Raw genomic sequence first — 27520 nt, 5'->3', positions numbered from 1 at the left:
AGCATGTCATTGATATGCAGAAGAAATAGAGTGGGTGAAAGAACACAGCCTTGAGGGACGCCTGCGTTCACAGGTATATATATATATATATATGCGTATCTGATATGTAACAATAGATTATAAAATGTGTAGTAAAGGAAAAATCTATTCTATAAATATGCAGAACATTATTAAAATACTTGTAAATCGAGATATTTAACTTACTATTCATTTAATACATCTTAAATGCTTTCTGTCCAAGAGCAGAAAATTTGATATATACCCATTTAATAAGCAAAGGTTATGTTTTTAATAAGTTCATCTTGAAATATCTATTTTCATCATAACTCCATAAAATTTGTTTAAATAATTTAGGATATTAATTTCATTTTATCTCACTATTCAATAAGAAAAGTAATTGCATACCCTTTCAACCATAAAGTCAATTGATTCGGCTATTCTTTTATCAACTTTATCTGCAACAAAATTTCCCATCAGCATTCTTTTCAACACCAGAGATGGTAAAAGCCAAAATAATGCAGCTGAATCATTATACTCAAACACGGAGGTGTCTGTGAAAGTGTTGCATAGTACAAGAGATACTACTCTAGGACAGTTATGTGTGTACTCTGCAAACTTCTGTGCTACAAATCCACCTGGAAATATTAATATAAAAATTAAATTTAACTTTTTATTTAACATATTAGTTTCCTGATTTTTATGAAAGTAATGTAAGTTAACTACCTAAGGATGTGCCGAAGATATGAACTTTATCCAATTCTAGGTAATCAATGAGTTTCTTGAATCCATCACACCATTCTTTTATATTCCAGTATGGAGGAGATTCTGCAGCTATAACACGAATACCTCGAGAAGCGAGTCCCATAACTTGCTTAAAAAATATATCAGCAGTACCCGAAACAGGCGGTAGACATATTATCGGACACGAAAGGGATTTCGGTCCACTATCGAATATTTTCCAAGGCTAAAAAAACAACATCACATAAATAAAAATCGAGTAGAGATTAAAATAGGTCATTAACTCTTAGATAGTGGTTTATTTACCTTGGCTCCATCAGAATCAACGACTATTTTTCGCAAAGGAATACTACTTCGAAAACTTAAATATTCATTTGATTGCGACAAATCGCACGAGAAACTCATGTTTAACTGGTAGTTTTAAAAATTTATATCGAGCGCACTATTTATACAGTCTATAATAACGCGTAGCTAATCATTTCTCATTAGTAAAAGTGGAAATCATAATTTGCTAGAATAAATATTGATATTCTACTTGATAGTCGTTTGGCATTTGAGTTGAATTAATTGACATTAATGACATCAATAACATATCAGTGTCATGCGTATTTCTTTTAGCCTATAGTACTAGCATATTTGACATAGACTAAATCTCACTAGACTAAAGACTTATTACACAGTATAAATTTGGTGTGAATATCATTCTATATCGGCCGACACCATTAGAATAAGATCAGTAAATAATGTTACTCGATAGATACATATAGAAAATATGTGTAAACCGTTTTCAGGCTGAAAAACATTGATCTTCGCGACTCTTACGCAAATTCTTGAACCAAGGCAAGGCAGTTTTAGTTTATATATCAATACCGCACGTACATATGCCGTCATTCCAATTCAATTCGCCGTCACTATGGATGGTGAGATTTACATGAAGAATTTTTCTTTCAATATTTTAAATTTATAAAGTTTGACCTGTTACGCCAAGTCTTTAAACAAATTTAAATGCGACCCTCAAGCACACATCAGCATGAATTGGGACAGCTCGCACCGGGTAAAATGTCGTTTGTCTATGCTTCACGGCTAAAACTCAGTACCGATTTGGATGACACATGGTACAAATATAGTTTTTAACTCGAGAAAGGTCACAGGATATATTTTTATTTCGTCATAGAACGGGATAGGTAACTCTGGGACTGCCTATATATTCCTTTGATTACGTGGGTGATGCTGCGGGCGGAAAGTGCAGGTGGAGAAGACGCAACCATGCATTTCATACACACACACGCATATTCTAACAATTTATGTTTATGGTTAACTTTCGACTTTAATTGATAATTCGTATTATTTTATTATTAATGAAAGTTTTGTTTGAAACTAAATAAATATAAAGTCTCATATCTCTTTCAAACACATGATTTTATTACTGAATACATAATAAATTTAATAACATTTCCATTGTGAACGTCTCTACTTCAATTTTAATAAACCTTACTATACAGATTGAAATTAATCGATATCGGACGACCTTTGACATGTGTCTCTTAATACATTAGTTCATAAGCCATTTAAAATGATTTAACTAAACATAAGTTACGATTAATAATTCAAATAGACATGCCATAAAATAAACGTATATTTCTAAAGCACAGTTAAATCTAAAGTACATCAGTATATTGAAATATTTTTATTTACACTAGTACATTAAGAGGAAAAGTTGTGAGCTTGTTTGTCTAGGGCCATTCTTGTGGCAAACAATGTTTTTAAAATTTTACTTCACTGGTACACATCAAGATTAAACTTCAACAGAATCGAGATGATTTATCGTATTATACATAGTAAAAGCCATTTTACAAGATCATGCATTGTTAATTAGATATTTACTTGTTTCAGCAATACAAAGTCATTAAGACTAACATAATGGTCTCAGGTCCGTTAAATACGGTATTTTAGTGCTGTTAAAGAGTTCAGACGCTATGCACGAACATCACAAATCATTTAAGCCAATTTATTTGTAATCTAAGCCTTAGAGTCAAACAATTCACAATGACCTATGAAATTTAACTTAGTTTACTGCACACTAGTCATTAATCACTTATATAATTTCGTTTTTACGTATCGCTAATAATATAATTATAATATAATATGCAAGTACTTTTTGATTATACCTTAAAATGTACTGTATCTCCTTTATTATTATCATACACAATCTTGATTTGAGCATTATTTAAATCTGAATAATTACTGAATATTATTTCGATAGATTTCTGTACAGTCTGCATTACCTTCTGTACATAGTGCAGTATTATAATACATAGCAAAAGTTGCAAGTACTCTGAGAATAATTATAATTTTTTATATGTATAGATGTATAAAATAACACGAAAAGCAAATTAATGAGAATATAGTGTCATTTAATACTTGTGTTTAATTTAAAGGTATAAACTTTCTATTATTTTCTGAAATATATTCACGCCACTTGCCAGTTTACTATCTAAAGCAATCTTTCTTGTTTAAAATGTAACTATATCGTGAAAATTGCTGGTTGTGAATTACGTTCTATATTATCTAATGACATAACCAATGTTTTAACCTTGTCGAAATGTATTATGACGAGTTTTATACAAAATATGTATATTGGGTATTGGTATTCTATTACGGATATACGTGAATACAATGTATACAGAAATCATACCATGTGTAATGCATCAATTAAAATTATATCAATCACAAAATTGGCTAGTTATTTCTAAAATTTATTAGAGGAAAAAATAAAAAAAAAACATTACAGATATCTTATGTTAGTTGTAAAATTAACTATACAGTTCAAGCAAACGGTACGGACTTAATTCAATATTTATTTAAATTCCAGATCTGCATACAAGTGGTCAAATTAGAATAAAAAAAAATATTTTTTTCCATTGGATACAATTTACAATCTAATTTAATATATTATTGTATTCATGTCAAAAATTCATTACTATAGTGTCATGATTGTTCAAGTTGGCAAGGTTGGCAGTTAGTGTTATAAATGTTTCGCCCATTGGATACAGGACTTTCTGATCATAGGTAATAGTTAAAATTTGATTCTATTCTAAAATACAAAGCAGATGCTTAAGAACTTGTTGTGTTACTTTAGAATTTCTAATTAATAAAAATAATAAAATTAAAATTGGGATTTTTAAATAGCATCGCTTTTTATATTGTACTATTAACGACATGACCACATTAATAATATTAAGCAACATATACATAATATTTTAATGATTGATACATCATTTTTACCACAACACAGTGCATGGAACATTTTCAAATCGTATTCCTATGAACAATAATCTACAGACAAAGCACATATTTTTAACTTTACTTTGCGTGTGAATGATGTCATAAGCCAATTAACGTCGATCTTTTGTGATCTGAGTGTAAAGTATCATATTCTTGTCATGAATCATTTAGCTATCCGTACGCGTTCGCAGGAGATCGCTTTCGTTGTGACGCGAATACGCATGACGCAGACAGCTCACAATAATTGACGACCATCGACAATACGTTTGACAGCTGTCAAAGTTTCAAAAGTCACGCGTGCGCGGGAAAAAATGCCGAAAATGTGTATGGCGCATTGAATTTTTGTCGTCATTCTCTGTTTTGATTAAATCTTTGTCAGTTGTAGCTGTTTGCGTGTCTATATCATTCGGGACGCGTCCTCACGATTCCCCATTGCCACTGTCATCTCCATCTTCTGCGCCCTCGATTTCATCTTCTGAATCTGTATCAAGGTCATAGTCGTCGTCGTAGAAGTCTGTCATATCCAGCTGTGAAACAAAAGATAATAATGTAAAAATTATCAAATTTAAAATATTTAAAAATAAATACAGAATAATAGCATTGTGGTGTAAATATTCCTTAAACAATTTCAACCTCGCATTGCATAAAAGGTTGAGTTGCGTATTCGTATAAGGAAGCTGGTGTTGGTACAGTAGGTACCTGTGGTTCGTGCGCTGTTGCCTTGACTCGAGTTTTAATGCAATAATCTTCTAATGTAAGCGGCACTACTATTCCTTCCTTTTCCGCTTCCATGCGCGCCACTTGAGCTTGTTTTCTGTAACGTAACAAAATAATAGACATTATACTGATACCCATTAAATACCATAGCTTTTTTAATAATAACATCTATAAAAATATGAAAAAATAACTCAAAATATATGTATATAAATATATTTTGACTACAATTTCTGTCTGTATGCTAACCTTCGTTAGTTCTGATTCTGCATGCCTAAGGTTATCGCTTAAGCAAGGTGTTTCCTACTTTCGTGATATAACAGACCATGTAAAGGCATAGATATTTTGAGTTTTAAAGAGATTTATATATGTTGTTAGGAAATTAATAAAATAATTGCAATCATACAAAAGATAATAGGCAATGACTTGAAGTTGTTTAATAATATTGTGCTTTAACGAGGTACCAGATTACATTAGAAAAATATTTCCAAAAACATCCCGGTTACAATATTCAATATTACCTTTTACAATATTTCGGAATTGTATTTACAAAGACCATCTTAAGAGTATGTTATCAGTAAAAAAATTGTAGAGAGACAAAATAGACTTGTGCAATATTTGTATAATATAATACAATATATGAATGTAATAACGATGGTACGATCAAACAAATGGTATTTACTCGAAATATCGTAGTAAGTTGATTTTCATAATATAATAGTGCATCATATACTAGGCGCTAGCTAACAACGCAAAACAAAATAACAACCCAGAAAATGTGAATCAAATACCTGATGATGTTTTCATACTCCTTATCCTTGCCCTTCGAGTCACGCCAGCGGCGGTACATGACGCTCGCATCAACGTTAGCTGGGCTGAAGGTATTCGGCTCGTTCAGGAGCGATATAACCGAGAGCAACACTGTGCGAACAGACTGGGTTGGATTCCAGCGCTCGCAGGGCAACTCCCCTGACTGTGGATCGTCGACTGGCGGGTGCAGGATTGATATACAGAGATCACCGTTCTGAAAGAAAACGTGTTTCTGAGTACGTTGTATGGTTTACAGTTATAGGTAGATATGTATGTCAGAGGGGTTGTAGTTGGGTTAGTTGGAGATGGATTTATCGAACCGCTGTTTCCAATACAATGCTTTGTCCCAAACAGATTTTAAAGAACTAACATATTGCGATTTGTGGTTACATTTTACACATTTGACATCAAATGGGAATGAGGTAGTATACATTCACATATGATTATTACATCGAACAGTTGAATCTCCAGAAAATGCTCTTGTGTAGATATACACGAAAAAGTCTATAAGAATGAGAGAGAAGATAGGAGATTTTTTTTATAAGTTTTAAGTATAAGTTAAAACTTATACAGACTTATTTATGAGATTAACATACAATTTCCAATTCAAATAATTTATTAACAATACATGTAATATTATTAATAAAAAAGAGCATCTCGCATTAATATTCATATACTTATAAGAGTAAGTGATGCAGTAAAGTTGTCGTATAAACCAAGGGCTTCTTATCGAAGCGTTAGCATATTTGCATACTAAATATGTAACATGCAACATAAATTGCTTAAGTATGTATTGTTAATATCTGTAAAAATGATTAACCTCAATTATTTAACAGTGAGGTTATCGTGTTACCTCGATACTTAAGACACTAGGCACAATGGAATTTATTTATATCAAATACTCAATATAATATGTCAAAATTTATAAATGTTTCGGTGGCTAATGATAAAAATTTAATAAACATATGGGTTTTTTAGAACTCACAAATAAAAACGAGGAAATTTCGGTAAGAGATTTATTGATGAAGCGTAATTTAAATTTTCGATATTCAGTAGGTACCTACACGAATGTTTTGTAAACTTTTCTCAGGCCAGGTTTTGTATCATACGACAAGCTAGCGCAAATTTAACTCTACTGCAATAGGTTTTATTAACAAAGGAAACTATACCCAGTGAAAAGAATATACAATAACTATAATGATGTTATCTAATGTATCGACCAATGTCAATGCGCCATTGGGAGACCTTGACACGACCTGATGTAGAAAATCAAGATGTTACATTATTCACTGTATTCCAAGTTATAAGTTATCGTGCTTATCTATGCCTTTTGACAGTGATAATAAAGCTTGTATTTACGTCGATCCATCTTAACAAACTAAACATATAGAGAAATTCATTGTTTTAAACGTTTCGTATAATTAATTAATTGGTGCATTACAATTTACAAGTTTCAACAACCGTAAATAATTTGACTTATTAAATGTTGTTCCACAAATAGTAAACTGTTATTGACACATGCACCATTTCAGCATCAGATGCAGATGTGGTTATAAAACATTTGATTACGCAGAATTCCCGATAGTAGAGAAGGTTATAGTAAAACAAATATAAATAAATTATTTTGAGTGCGAATAATATTATTCGGAAAAATAACAATATACAAAAACTAGAAATTGGGGTATAATATAACACGAACAAAATAATCAACCGATATACGTGAAGTCTGGTTAAACACAAATATAGATTATGATCGATACGTAAGAAGCAATATCATTAAAAAATTATAAAATACAATTAAATACAGAGTGCAATTGCAATTGCATGATACAGAGTACAATTTTGTAATGCCAACTTAAGTGAATGGAAAATTTCTATTATTTTTGAAAAGAAACCAGGGAATTGAACCCACATAAAATCTGTTACACTTCATAAGGCTCATCTATCATCATAAGGGTCAATTATAAGATTGAAATCTCTCTAATGAACTTGATTATTCAAATGAAAGAGAAACCATGGATCACTGAGGAAAATGTTTCTACCTACGAGAGTACTTTAAGAGTACTTTCCCTTCAGGTGGCATTGCAAAACTCCACTGCCGCGATATAGTCGATATTCACGAAGGGCAGTAAATATTTTTTCTTAAAGCAGTAACGGAAATACATCATCGCAGAAAATTTCACTGTCTACCTATCACGGTTTATGAGATACAGCCTGGTTACAGACAGACAGACGGACAACGAAGTCTTAGTAATACGGTCCCGTTTTACCGTCAACAAACAAACTTTACGATTCGAGATGTAAAAAGATACCTTCCATATTATTTATAATTATTCTATAACCCAGTGACCTATATTCCGAATTTAGAATGTCACAGAGTATCAAAAACGAAGTGCAACTCTCACAATACGAAAATTTAACCCGATTGTTATGAACAGATCAATATAAAGTGTGTCGAAAGGTTACCACGCTGTATCATAAAAAATGTAAATGCTTGCCTGATGTCAATGTAACGCAAGCGTCATACGTTAAAACATAACTATAATTTAGATGTACATGTTTACTTTAATAAAAAAATAAGTATAAATTATACTTTTATACTCCCGAATTCCATGCATTCATAACAATTTATAGAAAAAATTATATTTACAAAGTATTGCTTCTAGAAGCATGAAAATTTATTAAATAAGAGATCGTTGATTTTTAGTAGCTAGTTGTGTATTAAAATTCCAAGTAAAAGCAGTCCTGTGTTTAACCGACGTTACGAAAAACGAATGGGGTTCTCAATTCGATTACATTTTTCACACTCTTATATTAGCCTCAGCTATATGTTTCTATACAGCCACCGACTCTTTTTGGAATCCATTTTAGCCCACTTTAATCTGACAGATTTATTTATTTATTCTATCATAAAAGCGTGTATTTTAGTTTCTTTTTTACTATATTTTATTTTGGTTTTAATTTTTCCACTCACTCTGTGGATTTTCCATTGATTGAACTGATTCTTTTTGTATTTGATAGGAAATTGCTGTCATTTTAGAATCTGGAAAGTGACTCGACCAGTGACTTCTGTGACCAATTTTGTACAAAATAATTATTAGTATACGCGTATGCATATGAAAGTATTAATTAATAAGAAGGTTGGTATACGTATACATGATGACATGTCATGTTTTCATTTTATGTTTTTATACATAATAGGCACAATAACGGAGTAGTAAGTGAAGTAATCATACTGAGTATACAAATAGATTATGAACTAAAAATGATTAACAGTTGCAGTAGGTACGTTTTATACGATTTGGTATAGATCAATTGATATCTATGCGTGATTGTTACATTTATGTGACCTAATTTATAACAGATAATAGCTTATTCCAATTTTAAATTTATAGGTCTTGCAATCGCGAAAGCAGCTATCAATGTTGAGTAAATGAAGGAAGGTCGGCTTATTATACTCTTCCTTAATAAAGAAGAAGGAAAATATTTAAAGCGGGTACGCTTTTAATAATTGCTGCTCTAAATATCTATCAAAGAATCTTTTATTTATTCTGTAGTTCATGCAGTAATAAGAAAATACTCCAGGCTATCACATGGAAGGGAATAATCATGACCAATCGCATTTGATGGTAGCTTTAAATTGGAATAAAAGTTCGCTTTTAGCTAAATAAATCACAAAGATTGCTTTTAGAGTACGTGAAATATGATTTAAATTCATAATCACGAAAGCGTCTTTCAAATGCGTATTTTCTTACAATTCTATATTCCACCGACAGTTGTCTTTATAATAATATAACTGTGTTGTCATGATGATAGCGCAGAGGCATGGTCGGTGCGACGCCCTCGGCTAAAATTATGCCGTCGGTTCACCGTTTCCTCACAAAGAACGCGTGTGTGCTCACCGCCCAATCGAGAGGATTTGTAAATAAAGTAAAGAATCTATTACACTGATAAACCCTATATATTATAACATCTTGTTTGAATAGTGAAATTTAATCCATATCATCCGAAAAACCGTTAAATGGCATTAAACATTTTCCACATTAAAGTGTTGATCTTGTAATTCTCGCATTACAATTTTAAGTGGAAAAAATATGTTATTATTTTCCGCGTTCCCATTATGTAGTGTTAACCCAATAAGACCTTTAAATGTCGTTTGTAAATAGAGAGCATTTGAACTTATTTAATGAACAAAATGAATGGGCACCAATAATTAACTGGATCAAACTCGATATTAATGCAATTGCGTAACTAGGTTCTTCATAATTTTCATCTTAAAACGTTTGTGAATAATCTAGACGTTAGATGTATAACATTTAGTATAATACTCAGATGAACATTCTACCACTCCAGTTGCTTCGTCAGTATTCATAGCTCCATTGTGTATTACGGTACAAAATGTACGTCACTTAGCGTTTTTATAACCACGTGGCTTGTATAGAGGCGTGCAATTGAATGGTTGGCACGGGTCGATGCGTCGTGATGATGTTGCGTCTCTTGGGAGCTATTTAGAGCTGAAGCCAAGTTCAGTGCTGCTAGCGCGGTACGAGCTGTCAGGAATAAGGTTAATTACCTCAAGGCCGAGTCGTGCCAGCGTTGGGACATTGTCAAGGAAAAATCGAATTTCACCTTATTCATGAGATTAACCCACTTTGCGGAATGATAATAGTTGTTGTTTTGGGCGAACCTTACTTTTACGTATGCATTTAATTTATTAACCTATGATAATTAATCATCACATTTACATAGGTAACATTTATAAATAACTTTTTTAAATACCTATACCATTTCCTGCATCATGTTTTCTAACGTCATTTTATTTTGTCTATTTTTGAATTTTTAAGTACGCAAAAGCATTGTTTATTTTTTTGATCTTGAATAAGCTTAGGTTTTGCATTGCTCCTTTTTCTCGTGATTTCATATTATCATTAATAGTGTCTATTTAAATCAGGTACATTTATGATAATGTATTGAACCCGTGTATTTTCGTCGTTACTCATTAAGCGTTTGCAATTATACTGTTAAGTGGTGAGGATAGTTCATTGACTGAAACGTGAATCACGTTTTGAAAATTAAGAATCTTAGTAACCACCGCAATACCTTCATGGTAAAGGTCATTCAACCGATGCTATATCCTGTTTGATGCGACTTGCTCCTCATAGATGTATTCAATATCGTCGGCACAATGTCATGCGTGTGAAGTGTAAAACAATCCATATTTGAATATACATATTATGAGATCTTTTACAACTTCTGATATTGAATATAAACGATGATATTGATTTTACCTTGCGATGTTACCGAGCAAAAAGTATTCTTATATGTAATTTTTATTTCCTCATTCCGGAATAGGTTATTAAAACGTAAAGAATAAGTTATATAGTAAAATATATGGATAGTTAAAAATCATTTTGAGCTTGCGCTTACAATTAATGTATGATTCGATACATAATGCTTACGTGGTGAACCGAATATTGTTTCCCGAATTATTAAGTTTATTCCACCTCCGGACTTAAAGATGGAAATCTCTAATACATATCTATCTCTATAATTTCAATTTTAAGTTATATTAAATGTTCTGTAGGGTTTTGTACTATACATTTATGTATAATATCTTTTATATTACCCCAATAATAAAATTAGAATTGAATATCTAAATTATTATTATACCACTTTCAGGGTTATACAAACCGAAGCTAGTTGGCTTTACGTCTTACAGAAAAGAATGAACCCCCGATCTTTTCTGTAATTTGTTAAATTGCTGTAAATGTTTATGTAAATCTTGATGCTATTTATTGCGTTTCTACTAGATGTTGGAACAAACTTATGACACAAATATTCGTTACATAGACGTTCATTGAAGTAATGATATGTTTCAAGGATTGGTTAACAAGCAGAGAATAGAAACATCTAGATAGTGAAGTCATTTCGAAAAAGGAATTTGAAGATTAAAAAGAAAATATTTAAAAAAAAGGCGGGATTTTATGAACAGTTATTCTCTTCATATAAAGTAGGATAAATTATCATACAGTTTGAAACTCGTTTAGAAATGTAATCATTAAAAGTAACTATTTATATACATTTAGACATTCGATACATCGTGTCACTGAGTGAATCATGCTTGGTTGATGACCCGAACTGTTCGCTTGAATGTCTACAGAGTTAACGGTAATGCGCCACTACCACGAAAAGACGCTTTGCAATCGTGTCTTGGCCACTAATTCTATTTTCATCGAATAAAGTCACTCGTTGGATACCATATTACAAATGATTTGCTCGGGATAAGACTTTCTTCGAAGGAGAACTGTATATACTTCATTACAGCAACGATTTTTCTCAATGCGAGTATGATTATAATTATGCCAAACGTTATTTTTCAGGAAAAGAGACCTACAAACAATGTGAAAAAATTGATATAATGTATGGATTCTTTCGTGGGCAGTACCAAAACAATTTGTTCTAGAATCATGCTTTCTCTCTTTGGTGGATGGGAAAGATATAATAGCGCACAAATATTTGTGGTGGGTTTATAAGAGAATTTTATTAAATATAGGCAAGTAAGTACTTCGTGGTGATTAACGTCTAACAGAAATACCTACTGAATGTAATATACTACAGAGACTAAGGTAAATATATAGACTCAGTCTTAAAATCAAGCTCTAAAGTAGGTCAAATCACGATCTAGCACACTGTTCAGTGGTTCGGGTCAAAGTCGCTAAGATTGTGTCGCAATTTAACGAAAGGGACAATATAAATTGATGTTTTTACAATATCGATAAAGCTTTTATCACTTTTGGGTTACGTTCTTGTGATGTGAAAAACTATTTTCATGATGAAAAGTTGTCTGTTAGCGAGTGTTTCTTTACTAAAACATGTTTCTTAATCTATGATTAAAATTATATTCTAAGTTATCATATTGAGGAAATTATAAAAAACACTAATTAGATTTAAAAAAAAAAACACAATTAAACTGAATACTAATGTTAGTTACTGTAAGTTGTATTGAGAACACACCCTTGCTTGAAAACAAATAGTAAGAAACGAGAAATACTTTGAAAAAATAAAATACTTTGTGAATATACACATAAGTGCATATTTAGTTTATATCGATGAATCAGATTTTCTTGGGAGTACCTTACGTCTTACTATTCACGACTATTGATTCATAAACAATAAATCGTGTTCTTCCCGTACGCGTTTAAAACTAGATTTAACGTTAAACACTTAACCTCGATTGTCAAACAATACGATATACGCAACGATGAAACTGCCCTAGTTAAGTTTGTTACACATGATACTAACAATAACATCATCATAGATATTCCTATCTAATTATGACACAAATTCAGACATAAAAACCTATATATTATTCTTGGTGGAATGAGAACATATTTTATATATGTATATAAATAAAACAATTTATGTTTACATACATGTTGCAAATATCTCACACGATGAAAGTGCCAAAGTGCCAAATACATATAGTTGAGGTGGGAAACGGAAGGAAAATTTTTATATTTTTCTTTTTTTCGACACGTAACAGATACACATATTCGCATCATCATTGGCCGATCAAGCCTAACGGTCGGATACTCTTAGTTCCGAACGGTCGAGGATTCCGACTATGATGGAAGAATCAAACAGACTTAACCAAACTCGTGAGAATAGAAAGTGATATTAAATTTCTGTACCACCCTACCAACCATCAACGCGAATATTTGATGTAGAATTGTTAAAATTGTTTCTATAACTTTCCTAGAGGCAGGTTTTCAAACGTTAATACATAAAGAAACTTAAAAGGACATCTGCATTTTTTTTTTATTCTTTATAAAGTCGATAATTATCGTACTACAAAAGGGTCTATGTCGTGATCGGGAACCTTGATCTACTTCACTGTAGGGCGCTCAGCACTTGGCCCCTAACTATTGTCTTTAGGAGTCTGCTCAACAGTCCACTATCAGCGGTAGTCACTTTTTCTTTAATAAAATCCCGTACCTACACTTTCATTGTTTTTGTTATGGTACACTTAATACTTAGTTATAAAAACCAAAAGGCAAAGCATAGATATATTGAAATTAATTAGAATAATTACAGTGTTGAAGACATCTCGCTAGATTCAAGAGCAAGATAATTTTTTAGTTAATAACTACTTTCATTTTACGGGGTTGGTCGTAATTAAAATGGTGAAACGTTAAAAATTTTTAAAGAAAATTCAACAAACACTAGTTTTACATACTTATTAGAAGGATAAACTCAGGATACGTACCGACACAGGCCTACAATAGACCAGAAAAAAATAGTTTCAGATTTTAAATCTTTAAGCCAAAGAAGAAGAAGGTGGGTTGCTAGTAATTAATATAAATGAAAGCCAGGTAAAGAAAAAGTGAAAAAGGCGTCATGACAATTTGCGAATTGTTATTTGTTGACAACAATTGCCATTGTATAGTGTTTCCTGTACATTTTATATTTGTGGAGATAGTCTGTCTGTCGTCAACCGGATTTTTACAAAGGGGTCTGTGGCTGGTTGCCTTGTCAAGTTAGCCTACGTGACGTAAAGAAGGACTCTACCCTATATAATAAACACACTAAGAGTAGAATGAATATGGAAATTGAATTTAACTTAGTTCATAATGCAACAACGCAACCATTTTCAATTTTATTTGTATTTCACCACCGAATGTGTTACTGTAATTACAATAACGGACATAATCACATTTTAAAATAGATACAAAAAAGTAGTGACTTTTAATATCTCAACTAAGAAGAATTTTATTACAGCACTTACCTCATAAACATTTGGATGCCAAACTTTTGTTAAAAATCTAATAGATGGTGGAGAATATGGGTAGTCTGGAGGGAATTTCATGTGCGCCTGTAACAAGAAGAAGACATGTTGTTAAAAATTCTTTTTCCATCAGGATTTGCTTCTGGCAATAAAAAATTATTGAGTACTACTTAACTATACCACCCAGCACTTTAAGTATTTTTTTTTATACCAAGCTATCTGTGTTGTCATGTCATGAAAAGTGTAGACGTTTGGCTCATTCATATTGATTCAGCAGTTGGTACCAATATCACTGGATTCTTGCTCGGATCAGTAATATATTAAATGTAAATCAGTCTATCCTTACATATGATTTTTGACATAGTAAGGGGCTAGAGGTTGCTTTTTGTTGTGGTAAACATATCATTAAGGTAGAACATAAAACAATATTGCAATAAGGTAGAACCTCTACCACTTCATATAAAGCAAATCATTTCTTTATAATAAATATTTTTAAAAAGGATGGCTAATTGCTTTGCATTATTAATATTTTATGGATCCCAAAACAACGGTTTATAATTTTATCTGTTTGTCCGTTTATATGTATGTCAATCTCATAAAAAGAAGTGAGCATATTTTAATATAAAAAAATTAAATTAAAAGTTTAAAAAACCCTCTAGTGTAAGCCCCTAAGTCTTTCTATTAGTAGGTTTAAGATAACAACCAACTTTCTCATCATACGAAGGTATTTGAGACACCATCTGAGTATATTTTTAGACATTCGGTTAATTCACCCAGTTTCACCCCCAACAACTTTTAAACGGCTTAGCCGATCTTCATCAAACATCTAATAACAATCGCACATAACTTACCTTTGATACAAAAAAAAAAAAACTAAATTGAAATGAATGCATCCTTTCGGGAGTTATGATGGCATAGACATTCAGACACACATGTCAAACTTATGACACCCCTCTTTGGAGGGTTAAAAAAATTATATGGTGATAGAGTATAATAGATATAAGGTTCAACAAACAGGCTGAATTTTATATGCAAAATATATAGTTTTTGAGGTGGCTAAACAAATGTAGCAAGAGGATAAAAATTAATTGGCGAATATTAATTTAAATGAGATGTTCTTGTATTCTTCCAATTACCCCTGTTCATTATTACCCCGATTATCCTATATCTGTGATGCAAGTAACTCTTATTTTAAAAGTCTTTGTAATAATATAAAGGTTAAAATTAATTATTTAATTGTATGATTATATGTATGTGTATGTATCATGTCAATGTAAATATTTCTTGTTCATCATCTCGTTTCCATTCAAAAATCATACTTAGTGTGAGTTCCTGATATCCCTAGGGAGTATGGGACAGATGCTTATTACATTTGTTTCACAGATTGATTTATTTGCGAATCGAAAAAGAGGTGGTGAACTATCTGTAACCTGCCAAACACAGATTTTTTGCTTGGACTTGGCAAACCTAGGATGTTATGGTTCTATGCGCTCATGTTAACTACTGTACCATGGGAGCAGTTATTTCTCATGGAAATATGGGTTAGCAAATTGCAAAGTGCCAAAACTGTTCTGTTTTGAATGTCATGATTTTATTCTTAATTTTTAAACAAAATAAAATTATTCTGAATGTAGATTGTACCAAATTATTCATAGTAAATACCAATAGCACTTACTGGCCAGCTAGTTTGATACTTTCTTATGCTAAATTATGTGTGAAAATATGCCTGTTTTGATTTCTATAAAAATGAGGCCAAGAGATCTAAGTGGTATGGCAAGTTGAAGCATAGAAGTAAGCATGAGCAATTTTTTTTCTGACATAAAAATAAAACTATTTAAATAAGGTTAGCGCAATTTCTTCATGGACCTATATTGAACATAAATTTTTTATTGTTATCAATAAACAAAATCAAAAAAATTCATTTTGAAGTGCCACCTCCTTCATATTTGGGAATGTTGGTTACTTATTACAAAATATTAGATAAAATTTATAGAAAAAATGTAAGTTCTTAATATGTAATAATAGAACAGTTTAAAAATTTAGACATTAGGTGATATATTTTAAGAGTTTTTTGCACACTTCACATGTGTGTTTTTGCAGTTGTTTGATTATTATATTTGTTTTGGATAAAGTTATATAGATAAATGTATGTTTTGAATTATCAAAGATAATTAAAGCAGGTTATTGGCTATATCTATGTTTGCCTTATTTTTATAGATAAATTGACAAAATTTTATGAGAATACTAAATTCCTTATGATAAATATGATGAGTCAGCAATATCCCATTTGTAATATGTGTGAAACCGATTGTTTACCCAGAAAGACAGTTGTGAAACCGAAACCCAACAAAATTCACTCGACGGTAATAACAATATATAATGTGTTCATACCTTGAAGTATCCGCCTTGGTATAATGTATCTGGCGGTCCAAATATTGCAACTTCCCACTCGAATAAATTGTCCTCTCCCAATAATTTCACTCTGAATCCTTCGACGGGCTCTTCTTGCAAGCTTTTATACTCTAAGGCCAAAGCCCTCAAAGCAGAACTGGTTGGTACCGTACTAGACATTTTTTATAAACTTTTCGTCCTAGGCTTATCAAATATAAAACTAATATTGCTATCTACGCGTCGAGATTCTATTGACATAACACTCTGCTCTCCTCGCGGTCCACGTATTCACGAGACATTTCAACTAATCAAGACTCACAATAACAACGAACGAATTTTGGTAAACATCACCAATATCTTACGCTTTTTATATTTCACGCACTTGCAACACCGTTATCGCATTAAACAATATCACAATAAACTTTGAAAATTGAAATACTTCGTTCCATACAAAGAAGCATTAAACAATGAGAAAGCCACTATTCTGTGCCCAAACAATCGCAATTCCAAGGAAAACGGCTGCGTCTTGGTCCGAATACAGCTGCTACCTGAGTTGCCCGAACGAATATTGTAGAACAGCTGTTAGTTATTTCCGTGCTTGATTGCGCAGTGATGTGACGCACGCGGCCATTATTGACTCGAGGAGAGAACAGCGCCATCTTGTATTATTAAGTAGAAAAATTGTAGTTCCATTTTTACAAAAGTGTATGTATACTTAGGTCTCTTAAATGTCTAAAGATGGCAGTAAGATAAATAATACAATCAACACAGATGGCGTTGAAAATTTAAAATAAATTGGGCTTCCGAGAAATGAATATCTACTGAATTCCTTATTTTTGGTGTATTGTACCTATGTTATTAATATTTTTGGTAATAATACAATAAAAAAAAATATGTGTTTTTTCATGCTTGACTGCCGTACCAAAGTCAAAAAAGAAAAAAATAGCAATAAATGAAAAAAAATTTGAGAAATTTTGAAAGAATAGAAAAAATTTGATCACGAGGCAGGATGCACGAGGAGGAAAAAATTTTTTCTATTCTTTCAAAATTTCTCATTTATAAAGCATTTCAATGCTATAAAACTAAAAATTAAAAGAAAAAAAATTTAACAATTTATTTAGAATAAACATGAAAATACCAGTACACCATTTGGATTCCATGTATGATTATTTTGTGATAACTTCCTTTGTTTATTTTCATCGCATTCCAATTGTAATCTACTGATTTTATAAATAAAAGCTTTTAATATTTTTTCGTGTACAGGTAAACCTTAAGTACAAGGTCACTTATTTTATTTTTCATCTAACACTATGAAGGACACCCTAATGACTATTGACTACATAATTCATGTGGTACCAGGTGCTACGTAGAAAGATTATATTGCACAGGCGCAGCAGTGTCTGGCGACAAGAAGTAAGTAAATATTGGTTGTCATTCGAATTCAAAACTTGAAGCATGTTAACAAGTTGATTTACGGACGTTTAGATAAAGTATCTAAGTGAAATGGAAGTGAGCTGATAGCGTAGAAAATCCTTGTCGACAAGGATCCGCAGTCAGAATCAGCAAGGAAGGTAGCATCAAAACTTTAAAAGAAACTCTTTCGCACAATTTCCCGCAATATGGCTTGTAATTTTATTTTGCCACCACATCAAAGCCTTAAAAATTTTAAAAATTAAAAAGACAAACGTAACATAAAATATAGCCGGTACAATGATTCTGCTCGTGCATTATAATATATGCAATAAATATTTCAAATTATGAATTTTACAGCCAACGTAATTTTGAATTGATAATGATATTCATAATCATAATAATTAGACAATGATTATTTTTAAGGAAATCCGAATTTTATGTATTTACTGAAATTCGTCATTACAGAACTATTATAGAATTTTATATGCAAAAAAACTATTATGTACTACAAATTATCCAAAATGGAATATTGTTCGAATCTTATCGACAATTTTTTAATTTCAATTAATAAATCATCAACATTAATCTGTTTGAATTAAGGTAGAACTTACTTATTATTTAAAATTCTCAATTTATATCCATCTAAAATATTGTTAAAAAAATTTAATATAAGATTAATAAAATGTTTATTTGTGATCAACGGTAACCAGATGTTTGGCTTTCATACGAAATGTATTGCAAAAAATTAATAGCAACTTGTGCAATATTAACAATGAAGGTTTAAATATTGACCCATATAATTCTGACAGAAATTTCTTGTACATTATGCTTTTAATTTTTCCTAGTACTTTTTAATGGAAATTTCGGAGATTAATTGTCGGATAAGCGGTATTATTTCGTATGCAATCGATCGTGGGTGCATGATTCAAAAAGCGAGTCGCCTACGCGAAATCTCTAAAAGGCAATGAGCGAGTCTTGTGCAACCCACGTCTGGCTTCGAGTAATGTCTGTGGTTTCGAAGGTTTTTGTACATGCACTATATTGTTTCATTAATAAAAAGGTTAATTTCCATTCACTTGTATTTTGCAACGGTACAAATGCTAATCTTTTATAAGGTTAATATTGTCATAAAGAACCATTAATAAAAAATATACTATTTGATAGTAGGTACTTGCGGTCCGCAACTACATAAGTGAAGTCATGATTTAATTTAAGATTTACTTAAATAAAATACATACGTACTTAGTTTTAGGTATCGAAGGAAACCGTTTTGAAAAGAAAGATTTCAAATTAGTTTAAAAAACTTGCATACCATGTTTTTAAACATATTTTTTATTGGATAATAATTACGTAATATTCTTTTTATGGAATATTTATGTATCGTTTTTTTAATGTTAGCTATATAAAACGCTACTTTCTATACTATAGTAAATAAATTATTATTACGCCTAAATTATTTTAATGCGTCCTAAGTTACGCGACTATAGTTATAATGTATAGCCAACTCAGCTCGGGCATGGCTTTCTACCGTTTAGAATTATCATAATCGGATCGGGTTTAGTTAAAGTACCTATATTAAAAAAACTCCTTTTTATAAGCCAACTTATTTCCTAGTTCAATGTACAGTTACTGTAGTTTTTATTATAGAACACTAGCACTAGCTGTTCACCTCAGCTTTGCTCCTGGTACATATATAGCCTATAGGACTTAGGTATTATGTATATATTCACCGGTGACAGAAATTGGTTGAAATCGGTCCAGTAGTTCCTGAGATTAGTGCGTTCAAAGAAAGAAACAAGCATACTATTTCTCTTGAGCGAAGCTAAAAAGAAGCTTTAGGCTAACCGCTACTTTATACTTTATATGTGAAATTTAAATTTAACATTTTGCAGTAATCTACTAAAGTGACGATTATAACAAATAACATATTTTAAACTTCGTTATCATTACTATTATCATCACTTTAAATTCTTATGTCTTACCAGACCACATTATAAAATAGAGACTAAACTTCAATACTAAGAAATAGCGCAGCCATGTTCATATTTACTTTATACGTACCTTCTTAATAATTTATCGAGAAATACTGTGAAGTTGTGAGGAAAAAGTTAAATTGGGTCACCACGATACCCACATATTGACAGAGCAGAGTAACGTATAGGCTGTCCGCTGCATTTCTGTCCAAATAGTTATGTTAATTATTTAACACAAGCAGTCAAGGTATAGCTATCTAGGTAAAACTTAAATCACTCAATACCAAATATGGCAGTATGAATTAAACGCTATAGTTTATAAGGCAGGGTGTGTACATGTAATTTTTAAAAAGCTGTCCACCCCGGATTCTCCCATGGTACTTATATAAATTATATATTATAGACATAGCCTGTAGTAACAGTGAAATAATTTTTGAAATTGATCCAGTTGTTCCTGAGTGCTCGTTCAAACAAACAAACAAACTCTTCAATTTTTATATTCATATTCGACTCCAAAACAGGAGGAGATTATCCGTTCATATGTATTTTATGTGTCCCTCATAACTTTTTAATGGATGCATGGATTAAATTTTTTTATAGAAAATATGGTGCCGGCTATGTGGGCCTATTTAAATTTGGTCTAGGTCTAACGATATGGAGGCAATTAAGTTTTTTGTTAAAAGTTTGTTAAGCTAATCTGTTAAGATCTGTACAGAGATTAAAAGTCTGAATAAGCAAATAGATTACTTTTTATCCGGCTAGTATTAATAATATAAAGGAAATTAAATTTTTTCGTCACCCCATTCTTCATTTCAACGCATTTTCTTACATTATCTTGTCTTATCATGTTTATTCTTTTTATAGTATGTAATTTATCATTGAAAATAATCCACATTTGGGCAACTTGCATTTTTGATATCAAAGAATGTGCAATATAAATAAGTATCAACACAATTTCGATATAAGGACAAAACGAATTTATTAATTTAGAGGCCTGGTATTAAAAATGTGCCTTTAAGCGTAGGTCTATCTACCTTTTGAAATATACAAAGATGGATAAAATTAACGAAGTTTATTATATTTGTATAGGTGATGATGATCCTTTTTAACATACTGAATACAACTGACAATATCCAAAAATTTATTGAAATTATTATTCTTATTTATTTAAAATCATGCTTATGGTTGTAAAAATTCAGTATTTAAATAATTTAATTGTTCTTTATTCATTTCTTATAATGTATCACGTTTAAGGAAACGTTTAGTAGCTACGAATAACTAGAATTATTTACACGAATCATAATGATTAAATAATTGTGTGCCTTTTTTGGTATGACTTCAGCAGTGAGATGTGAACGCTTACGTGTCGCGAAGGCCTGGTGGGCGACGTAATACACGTCAAGGTGTAAGGGGGGCAGCGGCGCCAGCTCTCAGACTCCGCGAGCCGGTCGCAAGCAGCGCGCGCGCACGCAGTGATAAACGAAAACGAACGATACTCGCGAACAGTTATTTATTTACTTTACATGGCAAAGTTTTTATTTTAAATTATGTGATAAGAATCGTGTTTAAGAATATTTAATCAATTATTTACGTTTTGTTATTTAAGAATCTCAATATAAACTTACTTATTTTAATTGAATAATAAACGAAGTGCGACCAAAATGACTATAAAAAATAAAAAGACTAAATCGAATACTTCCGAGGTGACGTCATCCAAAAGTGCCTCAACCAGTGTACAGAAAACAAGCACATCGACGTCTGTGCAAAAAAGTAGCAATACCTTGCAGAAGGTCAGCTCATCTGGTAAGAAGGTTCGATATATTGATGTAAAGGTCGAAGAGGACGACCCCCTTATGATAACAGACATATCCGACCATGCGTCTATTAGTGGTTCTGTTGTATCTGAGCATTACAATAGCCATCCTCACTATATCATAACAGAAGCACCTTCAATGTCCGACCTATCGCAAGCCCGATCACTGCAAGAACATCAAGTAAGTGATATGGCTCAGTCCACAACTGGTGAGTTCGTTTCAAGCTCTGTATTACAACAATCTTCCTCAACATCACAACAGCAAACGTCTAAAAGCGAAAGCTATCAATCATCATCAACGTCTATTCAGCATTCCGGTTCCACTCAGAGTCAAATATACGACAAGACAGTGGACTCTTCTACTAATCAATCGCTTAATACTGGATTTATTGATAATACAGCATTTAGTACTTCCAATACCCAGAATGCATTTTTGACAAGATCTCAGGGGGCTAATGCCACAAATTCATTCATACAATCTGAACGTCAAAATTTAGCACAGACTCAATCTGGCCAGTTTTCGAGCCATGATTCCAATACAAACCGTATTAGTAGTCGTAATGACGAACGCCATCAAAATGTCTCTGGTACTTCTAACAGAGTGGATACTGTTAGATCGGATCCTAACAATTTTTATGGAGGTGAAGGAACACTTGATAAAAATATGAAAACAAAAGAATATAGTAGTACTTCGCAGTCAAGTCAATCTAAAAGCAGCAGTGTAACAAAAACGTCTTCATCTTCTTATGTTGTTGAAATTGTTGACGGTAAGGAGAGGATTATTGACAACTCTAAAAGAGAGTGGGGTGACGCTAAAGAACATGCTACAAATGAAGAATATGCAAGCGTAAGTGGCACTGATATTAAGCCTCAGACAATGTATAGTTCTCAAAATTATGACATGAAATCAAAATATGATACCGGAAAAGATGGAGCAAAGCCCATCAATGAAATGACAATTAAAGAAGACTCCAAATTCGTTAAAGATGGAAACCAGTTAACTAGTCATGCGAGCGTGATTAGTCAAAAAGATAATTCAATCCAACAAGAATTTTCATCTACTCGAGAGCAAATATCAAATGAAGATTATTCACGAATGAGGAATGTGTCGGATAATATCCGACCTGTTCGTTATGATTCTGATAGCATGGATCAAAGTAATAACCAAAATATTCACCAAAACAATAATCAAAATGTTCATCAGAACATTAATATGCAGCATCAAAATATCAATCAAAATATTCAACATCAATCAACTATTGATCAAAATACTAGCACAACTAATGTCCGTAATTTGCAGTCAAATACCAACTACAGCAACACAGAGCAAAGGGATGTAAAAGAAAATATAACGTCAAGGAATGAAACTACAACCGACCAAATAACTCGTAGGCGCGACATAAATCAAACTGATGCTTCTAACTTTTACGGCTACGATGCAACCATTCAGGACCAGATTAGAAAAGTAGGAGATATTCTACAGGTCCCAAATACTGAAAATATTAACTATTCAACTAAGATAATGAAAAGTAACACAAGTAGTGCCCAGCAAGCATCTACATCTTCTTATGTATTTGAAGTTGTTGACGGTAAGCAGAGAGTGGTAGATAGTAAGCATAGAGAATGGGGAGACAGTAAAGAACATGCAACATATGAAAAAAGTCACAATATTAGTGGTACGGGAATCAAGCCCGAACATGAATATTCTAGACATGTACTTGATAAGGAATCGTATTATGATACTGGAAAGGATGGTGTCCCTAAAAGTGCCACACATGTGGAAGAGGAATCGGCTCTATATAAAAATGGAATTGAAGTTGCTTCAACAAGAAATAAATTTTCTAGTGACTTAACAAAACCAGTAAAACCAGCCATATCTGAACATACAACAGAGACAGATGACATACGAAGACAAAGGGTAGTCGATGAGAGCACTAATGCATACACAGATAAACATAGTACTTTAAATGACGTACAGTCGTACACTCAAGAATCTGATGACGTCAGAAAAACTACTGAATTAATAACAAGTGAGAAACAAAACATATCTAAGGAAACAACATCAAAGACGAGTTCTGAAACAAAAGACACATTGACTACTTATGAAAGGAGCACGGGAACATGGAATGGAAAATTCATATATGAAAATGATGACGATAGACCTAAGCGACCAAAACAAATGTCACCATTTGGTAAACCTGAGCAACCACGACACCATTTGAAACGTCAAGATACTGAAGAAAATATTATATTGTCATCAAGAGATATTAAAGACTTTACATCTATCAGCGATTTACGAAAAATCATAGAGACATCTCAATCAAACAAAGACGTTACCGTAAGTAATAAAAATATTGTTATTCGGAGAAATATTGATGATAGAGTTTTGAAAGAAATTATAGATACCGTAAAAAAATACCCATTCAAAAGAATAGATAAGGTAACGTTCGGTACAAAAATTAATGAAGATGTTAAAGACCTTTATGAAGGCATTGATACTGAAGAAACAACCGTTTTAAGTACTACAACGGGAGATAAAGTAAAAAAATCATTTGAAATCGATAAAACAAGAAGTCAAATCGAAGTGACGCGATACATTACCGAAAATGGTATAACTAGAAAGGAAACAACATACGAAGATGCAAAAGAAGATGAAAAAGTTATCACCGACGTTTTTGTGGATAACAGTTCGTTAGACATCAGAAACTTGGTAAATGTCTTTTTGTCTTACCTTTTATTAAATAATCTCAGAATTTCGACTTCATTAACTTTCTTTTTTTTCTTTTCCATTTGTAGAAGGATGTCCGTACAACGAAAGACATACACGAATACGACGTGGTTGATCACGCTATTACAGATACCACAAGGCAGGATACAGTCATCAGCTCCGTCTATGATGAGACTATCATAGACGATAGAAAAACCGTGCGAGATGACAAAACAACAATCGAAGAGACTGTCTACATAGACGAAACTAGGCCAAGGCCTGGTGGCCCTAAGAAGCCAGAGAAGATAGTAAAGGAACAATGCATTTGTGAAATCTGCACTTGTGGGTAAGTCTATACATTCTTTTATTTTTCCTGCTCAGTTTCTTGCAACGATGATCATGTAAAACTCATTACGTAAATGTCAAATATGATATTTTACGTACGAAAGGGCTACATTATACATATAATTTTTTTAAATAAAAGTTAAATTCCTTCTACTTCATAAAACGTACCTATCACCATGACATTCCCGATAGGTTTAATAACCTTAGTTTATCTTAAAGCGTTAAGTCGTTTAATGGTGATTTAAAATATTTTATCTATAACTTTCGAATTCTTGACATTTTGAAGTGAAACAATGTGCATTGAAATACCTTCGGTCATAACAGACTGTAACAAGAAAACAATTCCTCAACACTAATAATTAATTGGCTATGTGCCCATGTAGACCTATTTATAATATGTACACTACGATTTTGGTGCATAAAAAAAGACTATTATATTGCGTGTAAACAATTAATACGCATAAGTTGTATAATTTAATTGTGAGCCATGTTAAATAACATAGTAAACGAAATATATTATATTTGAGCGTTTTGTAGTTTTTGTAACAATATTCAATAATGTAAAGTGGGTGCCCTCAATGTCCAAAAAGCATGGTTAACCTTGTTGCATGATCGTTCAGAGTACTCGTTGCATAGGCATTTATTAAACTACTAGCTGCGCCCCGCGGTTACACCCGCGTAAGTCCGCATCCCGTAGGAATATCGGGATAAAAAGTTGCCTATATGTTATTCCAGTTGTCCAGCTGTCTACGTACCAAATTTCATTGCAATCGGTTCCGTAGTTTTTGCGTGAAAGAGCAACAAACACACACACATCTTTACAAACATTCGCATTTATAATATTATAGTAGGATATATTTCTATTAAGTAAACGACATCACCTGCCACTTTTAGTGAATATTTAAATAAATTTTGTATTATTGTAAAATATGGATAGGCATTATTAGACTCTACTTATGGTTATGCACAATGTATTAGATAATACATTGTCTACAAGTAGAGTCCAAATGATTGCATATAATGTAGAGCCACTAACTATGACTATCGACACCTATCGAAAAATCCTTATTTGTGTTTCAGTGACATCATTCCAATTTCTTGAATGAATAAAACAGATGATTAAGAATACTTATTTTTTGATCCATGAATGTATTAAACTATTGTGAAATAGGTAATTGACTAGCATAGCGCTGTGACCTTCACGCAATATTTAATGTTAGATAGATTGTTTATTGCTCAATGTAATGCTTTACGGGATTTTTTATTACAGAAAATAACTTTTTTCATGTTATTCCATTTATTCGTACATTTATTGTGTAGAAATTTAAGCATATCCGACACGTTTTTACGGATATATTATAGATATTTCTTACTTTTATGAGTCACCTAATTACAGCATGCACATGACGTAACAAGGACAAATTTATATGTTTACAATGATTATGCACATCACATTTAAAAATGTATAGGTAAATATTATGACGTGTGTAGGTAGAATTATCGTAAAGAATGAAAAATATGTATTCCTTATGCTAACATGATATATACATACTTTTTAATAAAAAATCACAATAATTAATATTGTTTTGTGTAATCTAAAGTAAAAAAAAAACAATCATAGCAAATGATACTGCATTCTTATAGTTTTAAATTAAGACTTGGTTAACGTTTCTGCCGGCATGAGATCCAGTCTCTAATTAGGACCCATAAGAAATCGCAAACGAGTTTAGAAGTAAACTGGAAAGCGGACCTTAACAATTTTTGTTCAAGTTTTTAGAGCAAATTAGTAGCTGGTGCAGATTATCTAGTGGTTCCGGGTTCTAATGTGTTACATAGGACATGATATGAGTAATGAGTTATTAATATTACATTATTGTAACATCATACTAATGCATTCATAGAAATGTGAACAATTTTTCAAAAGGAAAATGAAGGGTCGATTAAATTCTATGTGAATTTATAATTTGCATTACAATTTTGTCCGAATTTAAAAATGTAATATTATGTTAGTACTGTTAGTTCTGTAAGTAATATTTACGTCGAAGAATTAGAACATTTTAGCACTTTAACTTTACTTTAGATTTTATCCTTCGTTTAATCACGTTCATATCGTAGCATTTTTAAGTTTGTCTTTAAATAAATTAATATAAAGATAGTGTTTTGCTTAAATTCCGAACATGTGTTAGACCTTTTCAGAATTTTCCATTTAAATAATCATTTGGTCTTAATTTATAGTTTATTTTGATTAACTTTCAGGTTAACGTACTTAAGTTTACTACTTACAACTATAATAGCGATGTTTTAACCTTACGCGGAATGATTGTCTATAAATAAATATGCAGTAATATTGTTTATTTTACATCGGCGACCAATTATGTTCCTAGGATTGTAAGCTGTACCTACTTGTGTATGACTTGATCGTGCAATGATCATGACCTTGAACTGGTTTATTATTACTTGCTATATTATATTGATAAGCAAAATTGAAAGCAAATAGGGGAGACTATATCATTTAATCTCTTAATGATACTTATATATAAAAAGTT

At 31.8% G+C, this 27520-nt stretch overlaps 3 protein-coding genes across 3 annotated transcripts in view; 1 reads left to right on the top strand and 2 right to left on the bottom strand.

Annotated features, from left to right (window-relative positions):
• Positions 1-1301, bottom strand: part of LOC119832001 (maspardin-like) — a 6351-nt gene extending 5050 nt beyond the window's left edge. Inside the window, exons 1-3 of the mRNA XM_038355580.1 lie at positions 1045-1301; positions 724-964; positions 406-635 (exon numbers count right to left, since the gene is read on the bottom strand). Of these exons, the coding sequence (XP_038211508.1) occupies positions 406-635; positions 724-964; positions 1045-1143 (570 nt within the window). The 5' untranslated portion in view covers positions 1144-1301. The remainder of the gene's footprint in view (positions 1-405; positions 636-723; positions 965-1044) is intronic.
• An 837-nt stretch (positions 1302-2138) lies between these two features.
• LOC119831633 (ubiquitin-conjugating enzyme E2 R2) lies at positions 2139-17324 on the bottom strand. Its single transcript, XM_038355068.1, has 5 exons — positions 16724-17324; positions 14333-14419; positions 5529-5761; positions 4723-4837; positions 2139-4550 (listed from the first exon to the last, which is right to left on the bottom strand). Exons 1-5 carry the CDS (start codon positions 16901-16903, stop codon positions 4443-4445), a joined length of 723 nt encoding a protein of 240 aa, XP_038210996.1. The 5' UTR covers positions 16904-17324; the 3' UTR covers positions 2139-4442.
• A 4191-nt stretch (positions 17325-21515) lies between these two features.
• Positions 21516-27520, top strand: part of LOC119831822 (titin) — a 29398-nt gene continuing 23393 nt past the window's right edge. Inside the window, exons 1-2 of the mRNA XM_038355365.1 lie at positions 21516-24632; positions 24719-24975. Of these exons, the coding sequence (XP_038211293.1) occupies positions 21771-24632; positions 24719-24975 (3119 nt within the window). The 5' untranslated portion in view covers positions 21516-21770. The remainder of the gene's footprint in view (positions 24633-24718; positions 24976-27520) is intronic.

This window comes from Zerene cesonia, chromosome 14 (assembly GCF_012273895.1).
Source record: "Zerene cesonia ecotype Mississippi chromosome 14, Zerene_cesonia_1.1, whole genome shotgun sequence".
NCBI lineage: Eukaryota > Metazoa > Arthropoda > Insecta > Lepidoptera > Pieridae > Zerene > Zerene cesonia.
Note: the sequence above shows the minus strand (reverse complement) of the source record. Positions and strands in the feature narration are given on the sequence as shown.